At 37.8% G+C, this 27,212-nt stretch overlaps 1 protein-coding gene across 1 annotated transcript; it reads left to right on the top strand.

The window, feature by feature from the left end:
- Window positions 1-1,675: 1,675 nt before the first annotated feature.
- si:dkey-157l19.2 (uncharacterized protein KIAA1522) lies at window positions 1,676-27,212 on the top strand. Its single transcript, XM_058796610.1, has 7 exons — window positions 1,676-1,942; window positions 11,756-12,001; window positions 22,120-22,257; window positions 22,369-22,412; window positions 22,604-22,745; window positions 22,889-22,999; window positions 23,098-27,212. The coding sequence occupies exons 2-7, from the start codon at window positions 11,764-11,766 to the stop codon at window positions 26,325-26,327; spliced, it is 3,903 nt and encodes a 1,300-aa protein (XP_058652593.1). The 5' UTR covers window positions 1,676-1,942; window positions 11,756-11,763; the 3' UTR covers window positions 26,328-27,212.

Below are 27,212 nucleotides of genomic sequence, written 5' to 3'. Positions count from 1 at the left end.
TACATATTTGAACTTAATAGGTACAAAAGTGTACCTTTTGAAAAAGTACCACCCCAGTGACAGCTTTTGTACCTTATTTCTGAGAGTGCACTGTGCATTAGGAAAATATGGACACGCGTCCGCTTCCAGGCAGATTTGTAACATCTTTAGTTGATTGGAAATTCTTAATTATTGGCCTAATGGTGGAAATGTGGATTTTCAATGGTTTAGCTGTTTTCTTAAAGCCTCTTCCTATTTTGTGAAGCTCAACAATCTTGTTCTGCACATCAGAACTATATTCTTTGGTTTTACTCCTTGTGATGGATGATTAAGTGAATTTGCAACATTTGCAAATGAAGATTTCAATGTAAGGGAAAGTATGTGCTGCCATTTTGTCCAATTCAACTTAAATGTATTTCTCTCCTGTTTCTCATTTTCTTCTTTTTGCCATAAAGCTGTGATCTGTTTAGGCAGAAGTCTCATGAGCTATTGATAACATTTACTGGTAAAGTAAACGACATCTTAGCAGTTCTTATGCACACCCTGTATGTTATCTGAAAACAAACCAACAAATTAGACTGAAAGGCTGCAAGTTTCTTACATAATATCTAGTACACTCGTGTGATTTTTCTTTGTTTTCTTCACCTGGTAACTATTACATAAGAATGATAGGCTATATGTAATTGCAACGTACCATTTTTACCTGTAAACCTCATTTGACAAGAGAGAAAATGTGAAACACGGTTCAGATGAAGGTGTGTTTCATGTGTGAAGCAGCTCTCAATGGTCTTGAGGTCCATTTTAGCAAATCATGGACAAACAAGATAAGATGTTCTCAACAAGTAGGCAATGCACTCGAGAAATCAGTCTGATCTACATATTTGTGCATTTTCATTTCACTTCGTCCTAATCTAGAACAATGGATTTGAATGATAGCATATTTCATGGAGGAACAAATGTGCAACAACTAGCAAGTTTCCCATAATGCAACAGCAATATGAGAAATGCGTGTAGCCACTGGATCTGCCCAATCAAAAGAGCGATGATTCAAGAATCAACGAGGTAAAATTCATCAAGTTTCACAAAAAAGCAGCACGTTTCACAAGCCAGGAAACTTGACTCACAGCGGTTTCCACAAGATCACAATGTTCATCATTGTGGGATTGTGTTTATACACGCAGCCCCATAATCTTGAACGTGATTGTGGTGGGAATGACTACATGTTCTATGATGTTGTGGTAATAGCAATGTCTGATCGCCTGATATTGATAAAACTACGATGAAATCCTGGACTGTGTATTTACTACACAGCCTACTCAGACACTTAAAAACAGGAAATCGTAATTAAACATTAGACCTGTGTGTAAAACACTAATATACATATATTAATATAATATATAAATTATAGCCTATATACATTAAATTGACTCTATTTCATGTTTTTTTATTGCTGATATAGTTTAATAGTTCAATTAAAAATATTTCCAATAATTGATTTTAATTTAATTTAATTTGTATTTAATTCATAAAACTATGTCCTGGATGACTAAGCATCTCCATAGCAACACGTCCTGTAAGTCACTAATGAGACATAAATCATTCACGCCCTGTAATCAGTGAGTTACGTAATCACGTCCAGGGGATGCGAGCGTCAGTTGATTCTGTGGCCGCGGGGTGGCGCCGCTGAGCGGCAGGACCTGACAGCGTTTGGAAACTCCCTTTTAATTCTCACCTGGAGCCTCTTGAGGATTGAGCAGAGAGGAGTTTCTCAAGCCAGTTGAGAGCACAGTCTGCAAGGACTGCTCAAGACTGGTCGCTCTCTAAGGAACAAGAGTTTCCTAAGAAAACCGGAATACCGTGGAAATGCCTCATCTGAACTTTCCAGACCACGTTCACATGGACCGTCCGATGTAAAGGATTGTACAGCGCCGAACAAGGAAACTGAGGGATCCAGAAGTTACAGGTAACAGCCCTGCCCTGTCTGCCAACATGACACTAAAACTTGTGTAATTAGTTTAATGCAAATTCAGAACTAAAGTTAGAAGTGTCTAAAAACTTTATGTACTCTTAGTCAGCTCCAGTGTTTGTTCTGTGGGTTTAATCGTTCAAATGTGTGCTCCTTGATATTTTGGTCTCAAATAGGTTTTACTTTCAGTAAAAAGTAAAGTGTGTGTGTGTGTGTGTGTGTGTGTGTGTGTGTGTGTGTGTGTGTGTGTGTGTGTGTGTGTGTGTGTGTGTGTCTTGTTCTCTCTTTCACTTGTTTGCAAAAATTTCATTTATTAATCCCCAAATATTTATAATTCTTAGTCGCAAAACGACGTTTTTCTTAGAACCTATTTATTTATTTAATACATAAATTCAATTCACACAGACAAGACAATATACTTTATGAGTTAAAAGCTATTCTGATATTTTTGTGTGACTTGTCTAAAATTACAAATTTGTGTAACTTTTGGGAGATTAAAAAAGAGAGGGGGTGGGTATTAATAACTTGCATTACATAAAAATGCTGACATTCTTGAAAATTTAATTGTTGGCATGAGTAGTTGACATATATAAAATATATTTTTTTCTTTTTCTAAGAAAATAAATTGTGTACCAAATTATTGTCAGTGTGGTGCAACCTGTTTGCAGGAAGCCATTTTGTTGCCATGTGACAACTATAAACAGGAAATGATCTCACAGAAAGGACCACTGTAAACCCTAATGACTGTGTGTCAGTAAAGTGTGGTGTTTATTTTATCTATCCATCTATCTATCTATCTATCTATCTATCTATATCATTTGTTTATTTATTTATTTATTTGACAAAAAAGGCAAAGGTTAACTAAGGTCAAATCAAGTAACCCTATGAAAACTTATTGATATTACTTTTTGTTGGTTTTGATTTTTAAAAAAAGTAATGTTGAACACTCAAGTATGTTCAGGTTTGTGAGGAAAATATTTTTACTTTTAACTTGTGGGTTACACTACATGACTTTTTTTTTTGTTACGTTTTAAAAAAAAAAATTTGTTAAATAACGATTTTTATTGAAAATGCAATTGTTATAACATTTTACAAAAATATATGAAATGAACATGAATACAAATACTCAGTTCCTACAGTAAAAAAAAAAAAAAAATCTATTTTTTTGATTGATTTTTACTTTTTTGTATCGTCTCAGACGTTCTTATCTGTCGTGCACCCATAGAATTCCTATAAATCATTCAATACTAGGGGGGAAATCTGTAGCTGTTCCAGGGATGCATGTTTCTGCGGTGTGTTTTTCCTTTTACACGTGTATCTCAAAGACGCTTCACCTTGTGCAGGTTTATACATTAACCTGAAACAGATAGGAGACCTGCAGGGGTTTGGAGGAGGTGGAGTGAGACAGAGGGACTCCTGCTCTAATGCTCTCAGCTAGTGTGTTGTTGATCATGGGTGACTTCAGGGAGAGTAAGAGAGAAAGAAAGGTGATTGTTAGCATTGTTGATTTAGGGTGTGTCCCTGTACCCGTCAGGCTGCCATGCCGAGGCTTGTTTCTGTAGAGATTCCAGATCAGTTGCGCAAGTGTGTGCAGAAGCAGGAGGTGTGTGTGTGTGTCCTCCACTAACCAACTGTAGGAAATAAAGTTACTGACTGATTTAATAGTGTGTCCCACTTTAGTTTTATTTATGGCTGATTTGCTTTTGCTTGATCTGAATCCATCATTCGCACTGTTTTGATGTGTATCAGATGCACATATCTGAACAGCCACGTGGTGAGGTCAGAACCAGTTGTCATGATGACGAGTTGTTTATGAAATGTGTGAGGATGACTGCCAATGCTCCTCTGAGAGTAAAACCTGAACATCACTGTGACCAAGAATATTTAGGATTGTTTGGAAGGCCATGAAAACTCCATAATATCAAAATTGAAGTCTTGTGTGTTTTAATCCCTGTTTGTTGGCTTTTGGACCATCAGTATGCTAGTGTACTTTTAAAAGTTGACACAACTGACTTTTAGCAGATAAATGCATTCCATTTTCTCTTCTGGAAAAACAGACTCATCCTGCACTACACAGATTTTTGACCAGTCAAATGTTCTCTAAAATCACAACGTCCCTCCCCACCTCACCTGTAGTCGACTAGAAAGTAGCAAATTGTGGCTTTTGATTGTAACTAAATTTGGCATGAAATGAAAATTCACTTCTATTTTCATTAAATCTATATTATAAATGCATATTATAAATCTTATTGTGAACAATTCATCAATGCATATGCACCATTTTTTTTAAAATGTTGTGACCTTGCAATTTTAATCAAAATGTCATAATTTGACCTTTTGAAAACAACAGCATACTGTGGTGACACATGCAGTACTTCTCCAATCATTTAGTCTGCCTAAACCCCGCCCACATCTCAATATCCAATCAATAACCAGTACATAGATCCAAACCCCGCCCTACATTTTCGCCATTACTCTTGAATGCCACAATATGGAAAAAAAATTTTTTTGTTTCATCGTTATTTTAACTAAAGGCTATTGGTTAATAATTTTTTTTTTTAAATTGTATGTCTCACTCAAGTCTTGTTTTAATAGGAAATGTGCCACTACAGGACAAAAACTGCTTTAAGCGAACCCAAATCCAACTTGATATTGCTAATGCCATACTGTACAAGTTGTGTTTTTAAAGGTATTTCACTGAAATAAGTGTCCGTAGAATTCACACCGGTTTAAAGTCAGTGCTTCAATTAGAAACCCCGTCTGTCTGGTTTTAAAGGCTTGTAGTTGAATTAAGCAAAACAGATGAAATCACTTACTGCACCTTTAATTCAAAATGGAGAGAGCCGGGGAGTGAGAGAGCTCTTTGAGGCAGTGGTGATGATCATTTTCCCACGCTAGCAAATGTTGCTTTATTCAGGGTAAATTAAAACTGGTTTTCTTTGGCAGCTGATTTGAGGTGAAGTGGCTGACAATTGTCTGGTTTTGCTCCGGGCATCATGGGTTGTAAAGTAACCCTCAGTAAACATTAAGCTGGCTCAATAGACTGTGAACCAGTGTGCTGCCACCCTGCGGATGATTGATCACTGTGATAGCTTCATCAACAGCTGGGAGATTTTATCACATTGATGTGTGTGTTTGTGGAAGATGATATTAGTACAGAGCTTGAGTACTTACAATCTAAAACTCTTGATGAAACAGGCTGCTCTGACACTTAATGATTATATAATCAGCCCTGATACCTGCAGGACTAATTGAGCGTGAGACACTCCTAATTAGTGTGTGTGTGTAGTTTAGTAAAACTGAATGAAAGTGAAATTGTTTTGGATTATATCAGCATGACACAGTGGGACAGTTCTTGATTTATGAAGATAATACAGTGAAACAGTTCTAATTTGTTTGAAGATAATGCAATGAGTCGATTCTGGAGTGTTAGAAGATGATACAGTGAGACGGTTCTTGATTTTATGAAGATGATAAAGTGAGATAATTCTAAAACTCTTGATGAAACAAACTGATTTGACATTTAATCATTATATAAGAAGCCCTGATACCTGCAGGATTAATTAGGTGTGAGACTCTCCTTTTAGCCTGTGTGGACAGTTTAGTAGAACGTAGTGAATAATCCAAAAATTGTTTTGGATTATGTCAGCAGTTCTAGATTGTTTGACGATGATTCAGTGAGACAGTTCTGACCTTTCTTGAAATGATATAGGCCTAGGCCTAGTGAAACGGCTCTGGATTTTATGAAGATATTGATACACTAAGACAGTTGTGGATTTTGGTTTTAATATTTTTATAGATTTCTTTTTTTCCAATGTACATCACATTTAACAATCCCCCAACCCTTACCAACAAATCCCTAGAGTAGTGCTCATGCTGTCCAATAATTCAGAAAGGAATTACAGGTTTAAAAATAAATAAACAATAATAATAATAATAAAAAACACAGTTGTGGATTTTATTAAGATGATACAGCAAGACAGTTACAGGTTGTTTGAAGATGATACAGTGAGATGGTTCCAGACAGCTTGTGTTGAGACTCAAGACAGCTCCATGAAAACCCAGACGTTAGCAGTCTAATGGAAGAAGGGCTGAGGAAAAACAGGATGAGAGGAAGAAGACAATGATGGAAGGAGAGGTGGAGCTGGAGGAGGAACCCACAGGAATTATACAATTATCACAGTCGTTTAGGAATGTTACTCCTGCTCTCAACAAGCTGCTGCAAAGCCCCAGAACACACACACATACTCTCAACAATAGTGCAGATCACATCTAAATGTCAGAATGTGTATTTTTGTGTGGATGAAATCAGACTGAAATGTGATACGAATGTTAGCACACACCTCTGAAGTTTGGAAGTGATTGTATTTCATTGTCATAAGAAATACACTTCTATCCGCTGGATTTATTTCATGTCGCACGGATATCTGATATAAAAACATACCTCAGGTGGTCTTCTCAGATTCATGTGTTTTGTGTCAGTCTGTGTTTATGTGTAAATGTACTGTAATGGTAGCTGTGAGGAAAGATGGACACTCCCATCTGGATATAATGTGCAGTTAGCATGACAGCTATCAGCACTTTCCTTCTCTGTTCCCCAGAAGCACTGCAATGACCCTCAGCACTTCCCCTCAGCACTTAGGGAGGAATTCAGTTCCTTAACCCTGAATTCCTTAGGTTTGGGGCTTTGAAAGAAAGGCATTTCCTAAATGCTCTTACAACAGTCTGCGTTTCAGAGACAGAAGTGCTCCTGTCTCACACAGTTGTGACGCTGCACATAGTTCACGTAATGTCTTATGTGTAACCAACTCAAGATGTATTGCTCATAAATGAATGTCTCATTTCTTTGACTGGAAAACCCCTGTGCATGATATGTGTGTGTGTGTGTGTGTGTGTGTGTGTGTGTGTGTGTGTAAGAATACCAGTATGTACCATCCACCTGGTGAGCACTGCATCAAATTGCAGATAAGGCAAGCATGGTTCAGTTCTGCATGTGTGTGTGTGTGTTCATGTGACCACAGCTTTCGTGGTTAATACACCTCAGGCATTTTATCTTCCAGATTTACCTCCATTTCCTGTAACCCACATGAACACACACACCCTCTCCTGCTTAGCACACCTGCACACACTAAAGCAGAGAGGTTAAGCCAGGTGTCTTATCTCTTGCACACACCTCACACTTAGTTAGGGAGCGTAGTTATGCATACTGTGATGCTAGTCCTGCCAAAAATAGTATGTACACTGCCATTCAAAAGTTTGGGGTCAGTAAGATTTATTTTTTAAAGAAATGAATACTTTTATTCAGCAAGGATGCCAAAATTGACAGTAAAGATTTACTTTTTTTTTTTTAAATGCTTCAAAAGTATAAAATGTTCTATTAATCAAAGAACGCTGAATAAAAATTCCACCAAATATTAAGTAGCACAATCATTTTCAACACTGATGATAAGAAATTTGAGCATCAAATCAGCATATTAGAATTAGTGGTCGACCGATATTGGTTTTTTGACAACCGATGCAGATGCCGATATCTTGGAAAGCAGGGTGGCTGATTGCCGATATAACGCCGATTTTATAATTTTATTTATTTTAATTAATATTTAAGAAATTTGAAATCATTTGAAGATGGTTTTAAAAAAATAAATGTGTAAAATAAACAATTATACTTTAGATGACAAAGTATTTTTCACAAGTAAATGAATATTTAATAAAAATATAATTAAAAAGGAAGTAATAACCAACAGGGCACTCTGTATTCTGGGAAGTTTGTGTGCATTGGGAATCTTTTTTTTTTTTTTAAATAAAGCCAAGTTAATTCATTTTACATACAGCACACAGTGAAAATGACATGAATATGGCAGTGGACAAATGCATAAAGCGCAGCATAATTTGAAATCACGAGTTTATCGTGAGTTTGTCAATCACGCATATCCAGTGAAGCTGAACTCTCCTCCTGTCTGCTTTCAATTCGCATGGATCGACCGTCACGCAGAGAACACGCGATCATGCAGGATACAAATGCACACTTTATAAGATCTCACAGCTGGATTTGACTAAGTTTGCAAGGCTTGTGAAATTAAATGTTCATTAGTCATTCAAAGATTTGTTTAAATGATATAAATGCTGACGGCAAACGAGAAAGTATTATAATGTTTGCCTTTCTATTACTAATAACATAAAAGCAATCGTTATAATACTTTTTAGTATACCTTTTAATTCCTTTGTTTAACAGTTCTATCTGACTATTAGACTTCTATCTGTATAGACAAAACTGTGAACGACAACAACGAACAAGAGAGAGAATGTGAGCGTTGTATGCTCAGACGCTGCCGTTCTCAGTGCCGTCAAAATAAAAGTCCCGCCTCGAACGTATCGGCCAAACAGAAAAACTTATCGGCCGATGCCGATATTTGAAAAATGCCAGATATCATCTGATATATCGGCCTTGTTGATATATCAGTCAACCACTGAATGGTTTCTGAAGGATCATGAACGACACTGAAGCGCTTTAATGATGCTAAAAATTTTACTTTGCCAAAGGAATAAATTATATTTTAAAATATATTCAAATAGAAAACAGTTCTTTTAAACTGTAATAATTTTTCACAATGTTACTATTTTTAACTGTATTTTTGGACAATACCTTGAACATAAAAGACTCTTCTTTAAATTTTACATATGCAAAAATTTGCATTTACAATATGCAAAAAAAAAAAAAAAAGGTTAGAGACCATAGGCATTATTTCACATGTTTCAAACACTAGTATGATATATTGTTGTCACATGACTCCTTCTGCATGTTTAATTACGTCTTGTTTAGTTATCAGGATTATCTTGTAAATAAACACATTATTTTTTAACCCTATTTTATGAAAAAAAAAGAAATTAGTAAAAAAAAAAATATATGTTTAGTTACATTTGATATTACTACTGATTCATCATCCCACTCAAATTGAAAGTCAAACCGTCCCATTGCATTGCGTCTTACATTTTGGCAAATATAGTAGGCCGTCGTGCATAGTATACATACTGAATACTGCAGCAATAGTAAGGGTAGTATGATAATATAGCACTGCTAAAATACTAGTGCAGTTCTGTATCCCATAATGCAGTGCACGCAATGTTCCATTTTCAGTGCAGTTAACAAACAGAAAAAAGTTATCTTTTAATTCCTTGTTTTTACTTATTTGATAGGACTGGCAAAAGATATTCTGATGTTTTTACACTAAACTGGATTAAAATTGCAAAACAGCCATGTCACAGAATGATGATGATAACATGCACCTAATGAGGTCATGTGACCTAGATAATAACATACAAGCATACTACTGCTTGAAATGGTTTATCACTGCGTAATGTGTACTGTTTCATGTAATTGTTTTTTTAATGGTAGGCAGCACACTTAAAGCAGTAGTCCGTTTTTGGGGGAATACTACAATTTTTGTTTTGTTTTTGAGTACAATATTTGAATCCACCCTAAAACTGTTGAATCACTTGACACACAGACACACCTGTTGGAATAGCAGTGCATTTTTCTCAGGGTTGTGAGAGTTTCAGTATGGGAGTGTGTACAGTAATTGTCTGTAAGTGTGCTTGTGTGTGTAAGGATTAAACCACAGGCAGAACATCCAAACAAAACAGACCTGTGATGTCATGCAAATGAGTTCCTAACATGTATATTATAATAACTAGTATTATATAACTAAATGCAAATGAATCATCTGCAGCTCGCAGGGAACATGTGAGTCAGTGTTTGTAACTCTGTGGATCAAACTGATGTGATTACAATGAAGAGTGGATAAAATCTGTGGCACCGCTGCATGCTGGTTCTGCTCTGTTTGTTTCTGCACATTTCCATGGTGATGGAGTGAGTCAGAATGCTGCATTCTGATTGGTCCGTTGACCTGCTAAACAGCTCTGCAGCCACGTGAGGATGTCTCGTTCTCAGTCTCGCTCACACATATGAAATCCACTCCAGTTTCCTCATTTTTAACATCGTGTTAGCGTGTCAATGTATATTTCCTGCTTTTCTTTTTCTCTAACATCCCTCACTCTAGCTGTCTTGCTTCGAAGGAGCTCTGTTTATTTTAAACGGCATCATTTTCAAATTGCAGTTTACTTTATGCCATGTGCATTCATGTGAAGTTCTGCTCTCTGTGAATGTTTGTGCGTCTATTAATTGAGTAAAATGAACTCCTTTGGTAAATACATCTGCTGGGTGTGTTTATTCAAGATATAATGCCTTGTGTTTGAATATTTTACACATCATGAATGTGTGTTTGTGTGTGCTGTGTGAGGGTGTGTATCAGTATGTGTGTGTAAGGGTGGAGCCCATGACTAGGTGTTCAGGAATGAGACACAATTGCAATTTTGGTGTCCGATGTACAGTATTAGGATCAGACCCTGATTAATGGGGACCACCGATGTCAGTAACAATTCCAGACATACCATTCTGTTCTGTTATGGTATCGTTTTTTTAATAAATGACCCTGGATTTAAATCCAAACTAAAGGCTCGTTCACACTAGCTATGTAGTGCGCTGCAGTTATGTTGTCTGCCACTTTAAATGCAATGCTCTTTAAAGTCAGGTGGATTCTGTCAATGTTTTTATCATTCACCAGCTGAAAAAAAAATAGTCTTGAAAGTGATTCCAAATATATTGTTCCTCTCCATATTGTTATAGTTGTGGTGTGGACATTGCTATGCTCATAGAATTAGAACGACTATTAAAGCTATATAGTTATAGTCATCATTGTAGTTATAATTATGTGTTTTTAAAAGTTAATAAACAAAGGAAAAATTGTAGTAAACATTTACTGGGGCGGTAATTTTTGCGTTGTGGAAAAGAGTACATTTCTTTTTCGAGTCTTTTCAGCAAAATATGATCGGTTGCACATGATGATCAAATGATCTAGAAGCTGCGACTTGACTGGACTGATGCTACTTAAAGTTGGCATTAAATTAAGAAATTTATCTATTTTGTAAATGCATGGTTACATTTTAATGATACGTTTCATTTTTAAAATATTTTAACCTTGCCATTTTTAATCAAATTGTCAAATTGTCTAAATTTTCTAGTGACAACATTAGATTTTATCCAGTGGTGTTTGCTAGACTTATCCAATCATTTAGTCTGCTTAAACTCCGCCCCTCTACAAACAATTGCAAGATTGCATTGAAATTTTGGATCTCAGAATCCAATCATCAACCGATGGATTGAACCAAGTCCTCATCCTACATTTTTTTTCTTTGTCAGTAATTTCACTCCAGAATACATCACGATTTGGAAGAAAAGATCAGTTGCTATGTCAGTTTCATCTGAACTTTAATTTACAAAGACAAATATTTATTTTTAGAAGTTGGCTCAAAAAATCTGAAGGGACATGTCTTTGCATTATAGCATTGAAATATTAGTTCTGTAATACGTGAGACACATTGTGTTCGGGCAATTCCTCAGAACTGCATCCTGCATTACTGAGGTCCAAGGTTGAATTTCCAGCATTGCCAGACTGGAATAAAAGTCAATTGTTTAATGGTGGATTAGCCAATTCTTTTTCCTTTTCTGTAACTTCTGCTTTTCCCATAGAGATACAGCACTTGAGCGTTTCATGATTGTGAATGAAGAAATTATTATTTTTTTAATGGCACCTATAAAAAAATGTGTGAACAAACTTACAGAAGACTGTTGCATGAATGCTAGTGAGAAATTCCTTTTAGGGCTTGGTCTAGTGTCCAGGTAATTTACAAACCTGACAAAAACAGGCTTTACAAAACAGTGACTCATGTGAATTATTTCTGTTTTTGTGGCAGGCTGCGCAATGTCATCTGGCCGTGAGTCTGTAGGGGATCTGATTCCCCCAGATATGCTGCAGGTGTTCAGTGAGGACCGGCAGGGCGGCAGGGGCAAAAGGGGCAGGAGAAGGGCATCCTTCAGCCGTGCTTTCAGGTGGTTGAAGAGCCAGCGCAGGAAAACCCGCCGACGTGCTGCAGAGATACGTGGCGACCTGCTTGCCGCTGGTTCACCTGTAGAACTACCACAATCAACACTTGTCACAGGTAATACTTTTGCTATTATGTACTCTTTAGATGTCCATCGTTCTTCAGATGATGTATGTGTTTTTTTTTTTACTGGTGGGCCTGTTTTTCTTTTCTTTCTTGCTTGGAAGACTTTTTTTTGTAATAGCCACTATTTTCACATTTATAACATAAACGGGTTATGTAAGCAGATGAGTCTCATGGAAATTAAAGAAAGAAAGGTGCAGTGCAGCTTGGCTAATGAAAGGTATGTTGTGTGCTTTGGAAATCAATGTAGGAAGCCAGAAACAACATCAGCGTGAATAAACCCGTTTATAAATATATGGTTACATTTATGCATTTGACAGAAGCTTTTATCCAAAGTGACTTGTATTGCATACAATGTATACATTTTATCAGTTCATGCATTCCCTGGGAATCAGACCTGTGACCATGGCATAGCTTGCAACATGCTCTTCTGTTTGAGTTGCAGGAAAAGTTTAAAATTATTTCCCACTTTCCCTCTAACATCAGTAAATTATGAAATGTACCAGACTGACACTTTTGAACAAACCAGTTGCTTGCTTTTTTCACTTTGCATATTAAACTGGGATAAAATATATTTTAACATTTGCACATTAAAGCTGAAGTGTTACTTTTTCAAAGACAAACATTGTTTTAATAAAGATGACTGTACTCCAAATCATTTGGCCAACACATGCTCATTGAAGTATTTGATGATTAATGGTGTCACTAACTTTAATCGCTCATTAGTAGTTGGAACAAGCTGTTTTGCCACATGAAAATACTTCTGTCAATTTGAATTTACTGACATTTGCAAATAAGAATATTGCAGTAAAATGTAAGTTATGCCTCGGTGGAAAATATCTCTCAACCATTTTGTAGCATTTGCAACATGCCTACTAATCTATCCTAACTGCTGTACTAACAGGGAGATATCCATTTAGGTTTGTATTCAAACCGTGCTTAAAATGTATGGGATATTAAACACTTTATCTGTCCTTGTATTGCCTAACTAGTAAATGTTGGTATGTGTTTTGGAAATGATTTCAGTAGTGTGTGATGTGTGCAGACATTCAGTCATTTCATTTCAGACTGTGTAATTAGTAGAGTAATCCGTTTACAATAGAAGAAGTCATTAGTTTGGGTAACTAGTGAGCAGCTTTAAAAATACAACCCGAATTCCGGAAATGTTGGGACTTTTTTAAAATTTGAATGAAATGAAAACTAAAAGACTTTCAAATCACATGAGCCAACATTTTATTCACAATAGAACATGGATAACATAACAAATGTTTAAACTGAGAAATTTTACACTTATCCACTAAATGAGCTAATTTCAAATTTAATGCCTGCTGCAGGTCTCAAAGTTGGCACGGGGGCAACAAAGGGCTGAAAAAGCAAGAAATTTTGAAAAGATTCAGCTAGGAGAACATCTAGCAACTAATTAACTTAATTGACATCAGGTCAGTAACATGATTAGCTATAAAAGGGATGTCTTAGAGAGGCAGAGTCTCTCAGAAATAAAGATGGGCAGAGGCTCTCCAATCTGTGAAAGAGTGCGTAAAAAGATTGTGGAATACTTTAAAAACAACGTTCCTCAACATTAAAACGCCAAGGCTTTGCAAATCTCATCATCTACAGTACATAACATCATCAAAAGTTTCAGAGAAACTGGAGAAATCTCTGTGTAAGGGACAAAGCCGAAGACCTTTGTTGGATGCCCGTGGTCTTCGGGCCTCAGACGACACTGCATCACTCATCAGCATGATTCTGTCATTGACATTACTAAATGGGCCCAGGAATACTTCCAGAAACCACTGTCGGTAAACACAATCCGCCGTGCCATCTGCAGATGCCAACTAAACCTCTATCATGCAAAAAGGAAGTCGTATGTGAACATGGTCCAGAAACGCTGTCGTGTCCTGTGGGCCAAGGCTCATTTAAAATGGACTGTTTCAAAGTGGAAAAGTGTTCTATGGTCAGACAAGTCCAAATTTGACATTCTTGTTGGAAATCACAGATGCCATGTCCTCCGGGCTAAAGAGGAGGGAGACCTTCCAGCGTGTTATCAGCATTCAGTTCAAAAGCCAGCATCTCTGATGGTATGGGGGTGCATAAGTGCATGGGTGTGGGCAGCTTGCATGTTTTGGAAGGCACTATGAATGCTGAAAGGTATATAAAGGTTTCAGAGCAACATATGCTCCCCTCCAGACAACGTGTATTTCAGCAGGACAATGCAAAATCACAACAGCATGGCTTCATAGAAGAGTCCGGGTGATGAATTGGTCTGCCTGCAGTCCAGATCTTTCACCTATAGAGAACATTTGGTGCATCATTAAACGAAAAATACATCAAAGATGACCAGGAACTCTTCAGCAGGTGGAATGGGACCAAATTCCAACACCAAAACTCCAGAAACTCATCATTTCGATGCACAGACGTCTTTAAACTGTTTTGAAAAGAAGAGGAGATGCTACACCATGGTAAACATGCCCCTGTCCCAACTATTTTGAGACCTGTAGCAGGCATCAAATTTGAAATGAGCTCATTTTGTGCATAAAATTGTAAAATTTCTCAGTTTAAACATTTATCTATGTTCTATTGTGAATAAAATATTGGCTCATGTGATTTGAGTCTTCTAGTTTTCATTTTATTTAAATTTAAAAAAACATCCCAAAATTTTCTGAATTTAGGTTATAATACAAAATATCTTTCAGAAAGTATGAGTCTCATTTTTCCAACTATGTGTTTTGATAATTTCTCTCCTTTTCTGTGGTTCATTGTTTATGTGTTGGACCAGAGAATCGAAGGCTGACACATCAAATGACCCTTAACCTTCTTGAGATATGTCTCTCAAATACCTATGTATTATTGTGTGTGCTGAGAGAGGTCTAAATGTTTGCTGTGTTTATTGCAAAGTCATGAGTTTTCCAGAGCTGGAATTTCAACATGCCATGAAGATAAAATTTGTCCTGTACTTGAGGTCACTTGCGTGTACGAGTTTTAAGTGTTTATTTAAAAGTGCACAGTACATTTGTGGGGGAGATTAGGCTCAGAACCAGGATTGAATGCATGTGAATTATGATCTCGAATTATGCCTTGTTTATGTTTTTTGTGTGTGCTAAGCAGAGGATGAATTGTGAAGGTTCCACATGGGCTGTAATAGCAGGGAGACCATTGTGAGACCACACCTCAACCCCACCCATTTACTGAAGCATGAATCCACTCAAATACACATACACACGCCGGGCTGACACAACAGAATGCAGTTTTCTTAATGATCGATATGGTGCATAACCACAAAAAATAAACAGCTTTTATGTGATTGTACTGAGGGTGCGGTACCTACCTGCTGCCGAAAACTGTGCAAAATGTAGCAGGATGGATTATTTAAACCCGTCACACTCGTCCTGAAATTAGGCTGGAATTAAATAGGCAGCATGCAGACCATCATGATGCAATTAGTATTACGCATTGGAGAATGTGACTCAGTTGATTTCAGTAAGGTTTAATGTAGCATATCTCTAATCTAATGGCATGATGCTCTAAAACTGGTTATTTTTGTAAATACTTTTCATTACTGAGCTTGTTTATGCAGATTATGGGATTGTCTTCTCAGTAAAGGACAAATGATTTGCATTATTAGAGCAACTATGATGCTTTAAAATGCTGTTTATGTAGCGTTTTATCATCTGTTGTTTTGAATGTGAGATGTGATCGATCTGGGTTCTTGTGAATGACCCTCTATGTTGATTTTAAGAATGTGTGTCACTTTAAAAACTAAATCTTTCAGTGCGTTTTGAAACTTGATAAGATTATCTTGTGCTGCTACCTTGTGATATGGAGTTGACGTTCAGTCTCAGTAAGTCAATTGATTAGATTAGTTTGTCTGGGTAAATTGTTGATCTCAATTTGGTGTCTTGTGACCAGTTTGATTTTTACATTATTATTATTATTCATTTCTGATTTTCACACAATAACAAAGTAATTATTTGATTTACAATAATAAAAAACATGCATTATAAATAATTTTTATAGTTACTACAATAATATACACTAATTTTCAAAAGTTTGGGGTCTGTACTTTTTGAAAATCGTCTGCATTTATTTGATCAAAAATAATTAACAGCAGAAATATTGCAAAATATTATTATAATTTTAAATAACTGTTTTCTATTTGATCCCTATTTGACTGAGCATAATTTTCAGCAGCCAATAGCCATTTTTTTTAAATGAATAGTTTTTATGTACAAATGTTAAATATTCTATATTAAATTTGACTGAATCAACCAGACTACAGTAGAAGCCATTTTTAATGTTCAGATCAGGCAGAAATAGCTCCTTAGAGTTAACAACTGAATATTTTCTGAAGAACAAAACCACATCATATTTTAGTGAGTTTTTGGATGTTTTATGCTATGAAAACATTTGTACCCGTGAGGCCCATTTTCATGATCTCACTTAGGGCCCCGAAAAGCAGCACAAGTTAAAACAACTTTTAATATTTAGGGCTAGGGGATGGTTCATACCCTAAACATGAGCAGTATGAATAGTAATGCTTGCTTTAGCAAGCACCGCTAATAAGAGGGTCACAGCTACAGAGAACACACACATAATATTGTGTTTTGCATCCTGTATCCCAGACCTTGCAACGTCTCAACTTCCTGTGGGATGTTGCTGGTTCAGTCTGAACAAAGAGCTGTTACCTTAAACCCATTTCCCATGAAATTTTCCACTGACGCGCTCGCACACTCGCATACACACACTGCTTTTTCCAATGTTTTTGACGTCTCCCGTTGGAAGTTACAGGTTTGCCAAGGGTTACCCACAATCCTGACCTTTCTTCTACCTTTCCTTGTCAACTCATCATTAGAAATGCCAGTCATTCCTTAACACCTTTTTAAACAGTCCCTGTGAACGTTTGCGAGATGAAGACAGACGGAGTTTATGTGTGCGTTTGTTTGTTTGTTACGCGTGGGCGTGTTTGTGTAGAATTCCATACCTTCCTGAGCTTTGCCCTGGAGATTCTGACACAATGAACAGGTGTAATGTTGGGAAACTGGTTCTCTGCTCGGCTCTTTCTCTGTTTCCAGTTTTTGTGAACAGAACTCAGCTCTATGCCAGAACTAGACTGATTCAGACTGACTTAATATGGCTCTTGCTTCCAAAATGTGAATTCTTTATTACGTCCAACATCCATATTTAGCTCGGTATGCGTGTGTAGCCCCTTTAAGCGTTAGGTTGTAAAGTGTTGATTTCAAATCTGTTTCAGCTTGCCTGTTATATAGCATTTTTCTTTGGATTTGCACCTGGTCTGAATATAAACTGGTCTAAAAATTCATTTTCCCTTTAATAATTGCACCATAGACTATATATAGCAGTTATATTCTCAGTTTTGTGTGCTTGCACTGCATTAGTACATGGTAGGACCTGATTAAAAGCAAAAGTGAAAGAAATGTCAATGTTGGAATGATGATTTGCATCGTGCAAGTGGCACACAACATTATGACCATTAGGAATTAAGTTTGCATCAAGCACTCAAAGCCAAGTGTGAAAACCTCCTAAATCAATTATTCTTTCAAAAAGTTACATAAAATTAAAAGATCGACTACATGGACACACAGAGCTCATCCAGTAAGCTTTAATTCATGTCTGCAGCTTTGTGTTTTCAATGATACCTGCTGAAGGAGGGAGTTTTATCAAAAGATGACATTTTTGTTAGCAAGAAATGTATTACTGATAATTTTTTGCATCAGTTATACCTCTTCTGTGTGTGTTTAACTGACGAAATGGCAAATATTATGTTACTGTTATGTGAGATAGGTGTGGCAGACAGAGGCCTTTCTTACCACTTTCTGAAAATCATCCAAAATCGAAGCGCAGGTTGTGAGCATGTGTAATAAACCTGTAATCGGTCAACTTACTTTTCAAAGACGTTTGTATCGACTTCAGCTGAGGGGTGTTTGCCTCAGTTAACCTTTACCTGCATTTTGAATGGATAATGCCTCGGGGACAAACGGACAGTTTTCCAAGGGAGATTAAAAATTAAGGCCTGTTTTATACATCTCACATCTGCAGCAGCGTGTTTTCATTTCATTGCTCGTATTAACAGGTTATAGCATTCATGCTGCATGTTTAAGCAGAAGCAGCTCTACATGTAGAGTTTCATCACCCAGCCTATTTGTGCTGGGCGTTACACTGAACGCAGCAGAAAATGCAATTAGCATATTTATCAAGACGGTCTTTTGCAATACACTGTAGACTTTTATGAAGCAACACACAATATGGAGTAAACCACTCGTCTGTCAGACTTGATGCAAGTTATTACAGGTCAGAGATGACAGAAATAACACCAAGTCAGACTGAATACAGCCTTTGAATAGTTTTATGTAAATGGATGCTTTTGTAAATTTGATTTCATGTCGCCAACATAAACTTTTTTTATTTACAGCATTTATCAAAGAAAATACTCATTAGGTAAATCATAAAACATCTCTTACTATTAAAGCCAATGTACAAGATATTAACGCCAATATACCTGTTTTTAAGATAAAATTGCTGAAGATTAGATTTCTGCCAACATAATTATTTTCATGCTAAATAAATAATAAATATAAAAGTATTAAATCAAATATATATACATATTAATATTAAAACAAATGTTTTATTCATTTATAAATAATTATATAAATATAATTAATTTTTTTGTGCAAAATATTATTAATAAATTATAATAATTTATAAATAAGTTATAATTTATCAATACATTATATATTAATTAATACTATATTTTCTTGCTAAATCATAAAATCATTATATTTAACACTTCCATATGAATAATTCTTATGACATGAAAGCTCAAAATGTGCTTGTTCAACTTATGAAAGCTCAATGTATACATCGATGTGAGATATAAGAAACAGACTTGAATACAACAGCTGATTTTATACAATAAAAACATAAAGTAGTCTTTTTTCGTATGACGTGAATACGGCCCCAAAGTGCTGCCCCCTACTGCCCGACCTGAACACAGCAGCCCCTGTCAGGGCAGGGCAGTCCTGGCAGCACACACATTGCCTGTGGGATCTAGCTGCCAGTAATGAGAACTACACTGAGCGTGTTTACATTGCTAATCTCGATCATTCATTTTAGCACGTTGTGTTCCTCTTTCACTCTCTAACTTCTCAGTCTCTTTACCTTTCGTTTGACTTTGCTTCAGAGTAGATTTAATAAAGGTTATTAAACATCTAATCAGTATATCAGCGTCAGGCGCCAGGATAAAGTCTCTCGTTGCGACAAACTCAAGGTTTTTTTTTTTTTTTTAACGGAACTGAGATAAGCTAATATTTTTCTGTTGTATTGTTTTTGAGTGGTTTTGCTTGCAGTCGAAAGCCACAACCACTATAAAAGGATTGTAAAATTAGGTTTAGTTTGATTATAAAGTTAAAGCTGCTCAGGGAGTCTGTGTGAGTTTTATCCTGTTTGAGACTCCTTGCAGCTGTTCTGACATCTGCCCTCAGCAGGTCCAGGCATGCCTTAGCCTTTCTCATTCTGTGCTGCTTTTATTTGGCTTTCTCAGAAGGTTATCAGTTTTTAGAAAATCTCTGAAGTTCTGAGAATACATTCAAAGATGATTTAGGTCATGGTACAGGTTATACAACCTTTAGACATCACCACAAAACTCTATGCGCACATACATACACAAACACACGGAGTATTTGCTATTAGATTAAAGCTTTCATATCAGATCTGTGTCGCTAATGTTGTTTCATAATACAAATGATTCTAAATTCTGAATGGATGTTTAAAAATGTAGTTAAATGCACATCTGAGACTGTAATATTGCAGCATTAATAATGCATTGGCATGCAAATGTGGGTGGTCATGTAAATATTTTGGGTTTCGAGTTTTTTTTTGTTTTTGTTTTTTTTACTGCTGCTGATTTAATATTGTCTTTCTGGACTGGAGCTTATACAGCATGCTTTCTGTCATAAATACTGAATATTCATGTCATTGTATTGCTGCCGTTTTCTAAAAGCGAGAGGACATCATTCTTGTGAATGCCATCTCTCTTGGCTTTTATACAGTATGGTATGTTCTCCAGGGCTGAAAAGCTGACCTCTGTGGTTGTTCAACTATTATAATTGTTTAAAACCATTGCTAGGAACATTTTATCTGTGGTTTGGCTGTATCTAAAGACACATAAATATCACTAGTGAGACAAACCAAGTACTCCACCAAGCCACAGAAATATCAACGGTCAGAGAAAAGTTTCACTTTCTTTCCTTTTTATTTTGTTCATTCTTTATTTTTTGTTCTTTAACTTTGTATTTCTAGAAGAAATGTATTCCCAGTTGAAAGAATTTGTGAATATAAAGAACAAAACTTAAATATCATTATAGCTCTTACAGGTTGTCTTCTCTTGTCATGATTAATGAAGTTGGATGAGGAAGGCCAGTCATATGTGATAAATGAGTGGGCGGGGCTTTCTAGGCTTGTAGGACGTGTCTGGCCTGGTTTAGAGGTACATTGAGATGGAGATGGACTGAGGTTGGTTTTTAGCATTCCTGCTGCAGTCCTCGCTGACCAGAGATCAACTAGAAATTAATAATGCAAATGCAGTATTAAAGAAGAATGTGTGAAGTGTCAGACTGAATCAAATGTAGAGCTGTTACTCAGCTCTCTGCAAGGATAAATAATTGCTATTTGTTGTTTTACTAGTAGTTTATAAAAAGGAACATTTGTCTTTTGTTCTTCAGGTTGGGCAACAAGTTTCCCCTTAAGCATACCTGTGAACTCGGTTCCTTTGTTCTCCTACTCCATCTAGTGGTGAGAAAGTGAACTGGTTGGAAAACAGTCATTTAATCAACCCTTGTATTTTTTTTCTTCTTCCATGAAACACAAAAGGAAGTTCAAGACAGTGTTGTGCAAAGGTGACAAAAAAAAAAAAACTTGCAGTCCAAACGACTAAGGGACTTTATTCAAAGCTTTAAGCAATTTATTTTTATATTCATTAGCTTCATATTCAGTGAAGGCTATGTTCACTACAACCTAGAACCTTAAGAAACAGTACATAATCCATAACTACTTTTTTCTGCAGTTACACTCTTGGTCTAGCTTTTGTGCTACAATGGTTTACTCTTGAAATTCAGAAATTTCTGGAGTATTTTAGCCCATGTGTTATTAGATACTCATCCGGATCAGGACTACTAAAGCTCTCCAAATACTGTTTGTTTGTTAGTTAGTGAAGCTCTTCACTCTAAAATTAGTCATTATTAAAGAGCGTGCCAGCACACACAGAGGATTTAATCACTTTAAACTCCTGTGGTCATGCAGACATGGTGCTCTTGTTAAATCAGAATGACTGTTCTCTTCTGTCCATCTTTAAAACAAAAGGTAGGTCTTTATCAGAGTTTGTTAGATTCACATTTTGGTTAAATATGAATGGAAAGCCTTTTACAGTAGCTGTCTGTATTATGAAAAATTTTCTTAATTCATTTCCGATAATGTAAAGTCATGTTTATGTGTAAAAGCTGAATGTGTTTGTAAACAGTATTCTGTTTTTAACAGTATTAAAAATTTGTTTTGTAAGGTTTTTATCAGGATTTTGCATGGTGAATAATTGTAGGATTTTTGCAGTACAGTAAATTGCAAACATAGCATTTCTATCCATAGCATCTATGGACAGAAATACTATGAACCCATCAAAAAATGCTCCCAAAGACCCAAATGACCAGAAAATGATGAGTGAATTAGCAGGGTGAAATCGGGACACATGGTTAATTTGAGCATGGTCTTTTTTTTTAGCATGCAGGCTAACTGTGTGATTGGCTATATAACCAGGTTACGGGGCTGTCAGTCTCTTTAGTGATTAAGTGACATAATAGGATGTGGCATTAAAACACAGGAGAAAACCTAGTTAAGTGAATGAGGTAATTGATTTTGCATTAGCCTTCACTGAAACTGAGCTTATATCAGATAAGTTGCTATATTATTTGCTTGCATGCATTTTTCTCTGTGTGTGTGCTAGTATTTTTAAAACATCCAGGCCCTGTACATTTGAAACATCCTATACTGTATTTGTCTGTCATCTGAATATATGTATTAAATGCAATTATTTGTTTCTCTCTCTGCAGGCCTTAAAGAGGATGTTGTGGGAGCTATTTCTCTTCAGGAGTTCCGAGAAAATGTGTTTGTGGAGGGTAATCGGCCTAAATATGTGTTGGACCTGCACACACAGGCCCAGCAGGGCCTGAAAATGCAGCAGCAAGAGGGTGAGAAACACACCTGCACACACTTTCTTTTACTCTAAACCAAACACATGCATTTCTTCAACACACTGCAGTTTATTTTATTTGGTTACAAGGTAATGTTTTATGTTCCAGATGATAGCAATGGGATGGACTACCCTGATGACCAAAGTATGATTGTAAGTGTTCCTCCATGCATTGATCAACCTTCAGTTCCTGTTATGAATTTTTATTTCTGTTCCCACTATAGTGACAGCCTGGTTTTATTTGTGCACATATGCAATTTTATAAGTGCAATATAAGTGCATTGACTACTTTGAAGTTGCTGATGAAAGATTATAAATCTGGAAAATTATGCTGTTTCCTTTAGTCAACAGTAACGGCTCAAACTGAAGACAGCATGGCCTTCAGTGAGCTGAGAGGCTTTGAGTCTGAGAGCACAGCTGCTGATTCTGTTTCGATGCGTTCCTCCATCTCCTCACGATCAACTCGCTCAGGACTCAAACGCCAAGGTAACACTTCACATATAAACACATTATTAGTCATAAAAATTTTAACCATAAAACATCTTGGTCTAGTAAAGATACATCCTCATAAAGTTATTTAAAAATTCGTATCGCATGTAACAGCAACATTTTCTGTTTCCTTTCTCCAGCCTCAACGTTCAGGCCTCTGAAGCCGGATAAGACTGCAGAGAAGACGAAGTCTCGTAGGAAACATATGAGAACTGTTGTAGGAATTCCTCGACATGTCCAGAAAGAACTGGGTATGTTGTGCTACAGTCTTCTATAGTGTAGAACATGTCTTTGAGTCAGTTAGTGGAAAACATATGTTTAATTTATTTTTATATTTCATATCTGAAAGGGTTGGACAGGGCAGCATGGATCACCACAAATCCTCTTGATGGTCAGCTGTTCAATGGAGACATGATCACACCCACCATAATTTCCAATGTGGACAGCACGTCTTCCAGCTCTGATCAAGAAAGTGTACAAGACCATCTACAGGGCATACAGAACCTGTACACAGTTAAGAAAGGCAACACACAGCGCCCCACACTGACAAAACCCAAAGATGACGTCCTCCAAGGGCTCATAAACCATTCTGTAGATCCAGAAAAGTCAGGAGCAGGCGCTCTAAGTGTTCCTTGGACAGAGAACCCAACCGGTGCAGTGATGTCCATCTCACCTCAGGCCACATACATGTCTAAAATCATTCCAAATGCTGTACTTCCCCCATCTGTGGATGTTGTGGAACTCAGTCGCAGCCGAAGTCGCAGCAGTGTCCGAACTGTCAGCAAGAGCAGCCTGGTATCAGCCAGCCCAGCATCCACACGTGCTTCCTCCAGAGTCTCCTCACGTTGTTCCACAACCCACTCAAACTACTCTGGATGGACCTACTCGGGATCATCAGAAACGCTTGTATCCGATTCTTCTACCATCTCCAGCAGTAGCACTCCCCGTGTGGCCAGCAGAGGGAGTCAGGTTGAGATCAAGAATAGACCAGCCAAGCTGAACAACCGCGGTTCCCATGTTAAAACTACTCATGTGAATGGGGGCTCTACCGAGGAGGAGGACAGCGGAAAGACAGGATCTGCTGCTGCATTCACACGTAACCTATCAGTGATGAAACGAGGCAAGAAACCTCCAGCTCCTCCCAGCAGGTCATACTCTTTACACAACGGGAAACAGACCTGGAAGACATCTGAAAGTCCTACCTACTTGGCTGATGTCAGCATTCCAGATGGATCACCATACCCTGTTGTCATAAAGGCCACCACTCTCAAGTTAAGCCCTAAGGTAGGCATACGTCCCTCCAATGGACCCACAACTGTCCCATCAAAGGAGAGCCAGCCAGTCAGCACAAACAAGAAAACGATGTTAGCTGAGCTAAAGATACACAGAAATAACCTTCAAGTGTCTTCCATTGGCGCACCCCAATCATACACAAATGGCACCGATAAGCTTGCTGAACTTAGGAACAGCCTTCTGTCTGCAAAAAATCTAATCAAAGGTAACAATTCCTCACCAGCTGTAATGGCTCTGTTGTCTCTGTTTGAGATTCCCACCCATCCCAATGTACTGGCTCCGCCAGCTCCTCCTCCTGAGACCTGGGCTCACAACCAGCGGACTTTTGAACTGCTGTGTGGTCCCGGACCTGTTAACTATTCACGCTGGTCCAAAAAGAGAGGTCTAAAAATTACAGATGAACCAGATGTGGCTTTGGCAAATACTGACAGAGTAAATCCAGCACCACTTTTGCAGACAGTAGAGATAAAAGGCAAAGTTGAATCCGTAGCGCCACTTGTCTGTGTCGCCCCATCTCCATCACCTCGCCCAGAGCATTGCCCACCAATACCAAACAACAGCCAAGCCAAAGCTCCTCCGCCCCCTCCAGACTTTGTTCCCTCAACTCCTACACTAGCTACCAAAGCAATAAAGGACTTGACGACTTGGATCCCTCCACCTCCTCTGTTTCCTCCTCCAGCACCTCCAGTCGGTACGACTACAACTCCTGTCGCTGTGCAAAACGATACTGACCTCCCTCCACCGCCCCCACCATTTTCGCCACAGTCTTTACTGACAATGACAATGCCTCAACTACCACCAGATATTCCACCGCCACCACTGCAGGAAGTTCCACCTCCACCAAGACCACCTTCTGAACCACAGAAAATCGCATCCTATCCGCAAGAATCCCAATCTTTGACACACAATGTGTTAGTAACATCATCTGAAACTTCTCAACAAATCAGCGTTCCTCCACCTCCTCCAGTGCCCACGGATGTAAGATCTCAAGTCACTGTTCCTCCACCTCCTCCGCTACCTACTGATGTAAGATCTCGAGTCACTGTTTCTCCTCCTCCACCACTACCTAGTAATGTAAAAATGGAGGACAGACTAGAGACGACAGAAACAGAGAAACGGACAAGCAGTCCCTCTCCGGCCAAAGAGGAGACCTCCGGTCCTGTGGTCACCCAGTCTCTCCTACAGATGGTTCGTCTTAGGTCGGTTAAGTCCAGTCAGATCCCTGATGTAGATCCTGATAAACCATCACAACCCAAACCAAAATCAGGTGTCAATCAAGAGGCGCCTCCAAAGCCAATGAGACGATCTTTGATTTTGACATCACTGCCCCCCGATGTGGAAGCTCTTTGCAACACGGAGCCAAAAACTGAAGCTCCGTCCCCCAACACAACCACAACCACTGTATCAAATACTCAGCAAGGATCATCTGATCCAGAAACTAAATCAAATAACATTGCTGAAAAAACAGAAAACACAATACTTGAGCCAAAATGCTCTTCAGCTATATGTCCACCTACCGAACCAAGTAAGAATCCAGTTCCTGCTGAAACAGAACCCAAACCCCAAACCCTCAAGGAACAAATTCAACCTACAGTGCCTGACCCAGAAACCCTGCCAAGTACAACAGAACCAAAGGACCAATCAATCAGTGAGCCAAAGACTCAACATCAGGCACAAGAACCCAACAAGACCCCACATAATTCAGAGAAGCAATTAAGCACCGTTGAAATACACTCAAAGCCAAACGGTGAGCAACCAAAAACCCAAACACCAATGCCCATTGTCTCTTCCACACCTCCCATGGTCTCTTCACCAGCGAACCCCTCCATGCGTCTCCAGGAAGCCATTCGTCTAAAGGCTGCTGCTATGTCTTCAAAAGACAACCAAGCCAAACTGTTTGGTCTGCGCTCCCCTCCTCCAGCCACAGCTTATAGCACCACTGTACCAAACTCCCCTGCATCTATGGCCAGCTTCATCTTCTCCAAAAGCCCAAAGAAGGTTGTAATAGAGACACCGTCATCCTTAGAGGTTCAGGCTGACCTGAGGAAAACTCTGGTGGCAGAGTTGGCATCTGTCTCCGATTCAGCCAAGTCTAATGACTCGCACAAGATGGTTAACAAAGTTCCTCCACCAATTGCTAAGAAACCCAATGCTAAGGTTGAGAGCGTTGCTCAAAACTCTGCAGAGGCCAAACCTGTAGCCAAGACTGAGCATGTGCAAACAGAGACTGTACAAACTGCCGGACAGGATGTACAGACAGAGAACTCTGAGAAAACAAATGAATGAATATGTGCACAAATGATTTAATAACCCATGAGTTTTTGCTTTAGTTTGCAGATAACCCAGGCTTAACTGCTTAAGCAATTTTGAAATGTAAAATACCAAAAAAAGTCTTTATGTACAGATAGGCATATTGCACTTTTTGTACACTGGTTTAGTGTAACTGATTCTCATTCATCATGGGAATGCATGTCACTGGTATTTGGAAATTATAAATATTCTTATTTTATTTATGTGTCCTCTGTCTTGGAAGCCATGCTACCTTCCAATTTGTAGAACTCCTCCCTGCTGGTAGCACTGTAAAAACTATGGTAATATAGCAGGGCCAATTAATCTCTGTGGTGGATTTTTACAGGCATTAACGTATGCCTGAATACAAGAACAGTGTGAAAGGAAATTAAGGTAAAGAATGTAAGTAAAAAGAATGTAAAGAAGCCAAACAAAAAGATGGAGAATGGTTTGGAGAATGGACCACTGATTTTGGGGTGGGGTTTGTGACTTCTGTTTTCTATTTGCAGTGTGTAACTAAGCCTATTTTTTACTTTTAAAACACCGTCAATAAAGGTGATCATACACATTCCCCACCCCAAGTATCCATGCAGTGCATAAGAATGTGGAGAAGGAATCTGAGCAAGTATAAATGAAAAAGAAGGATGGAGCTGATGAATGAAACAAAAGCTGTTTCTCACTGTTGTGAGTGTGCAAGTAGGGCCAAGAAGGTTGAGAAGTCATGAAACCGCATGAACAAGAGGTCTAAGGTGTTAATCTCTGTGTAATCATTATTTTTGATTTATTTTTTTGTATTTTCACAGAGAAGTTCATTAGTTTACATAGTTGATGTACATTACAGTCTGCTACAATCTACAAATAAAAGAAAAATAATGTTTTTAA

The sequence above is a fragment of the Onychostoma macrolepis genome, chromosome 13 (genome assembly GCF_012432095.1).
Source record: "Onychostoma macrolepis isolate SWU-2019 chromosome 13, ASM1243209v1, whole genome shotgun sequence".
NCBI lineage: Eukaryota > Metazoa > Chordata > Actinopteri > Cypriniformes > Cyprinidae > Onychostoma > Onychostoma macrolepis.
Note: the sequence above shows the minus strand (reverse complement) of the source record. Positions and strands in the feature narration are given on the sequence as shown.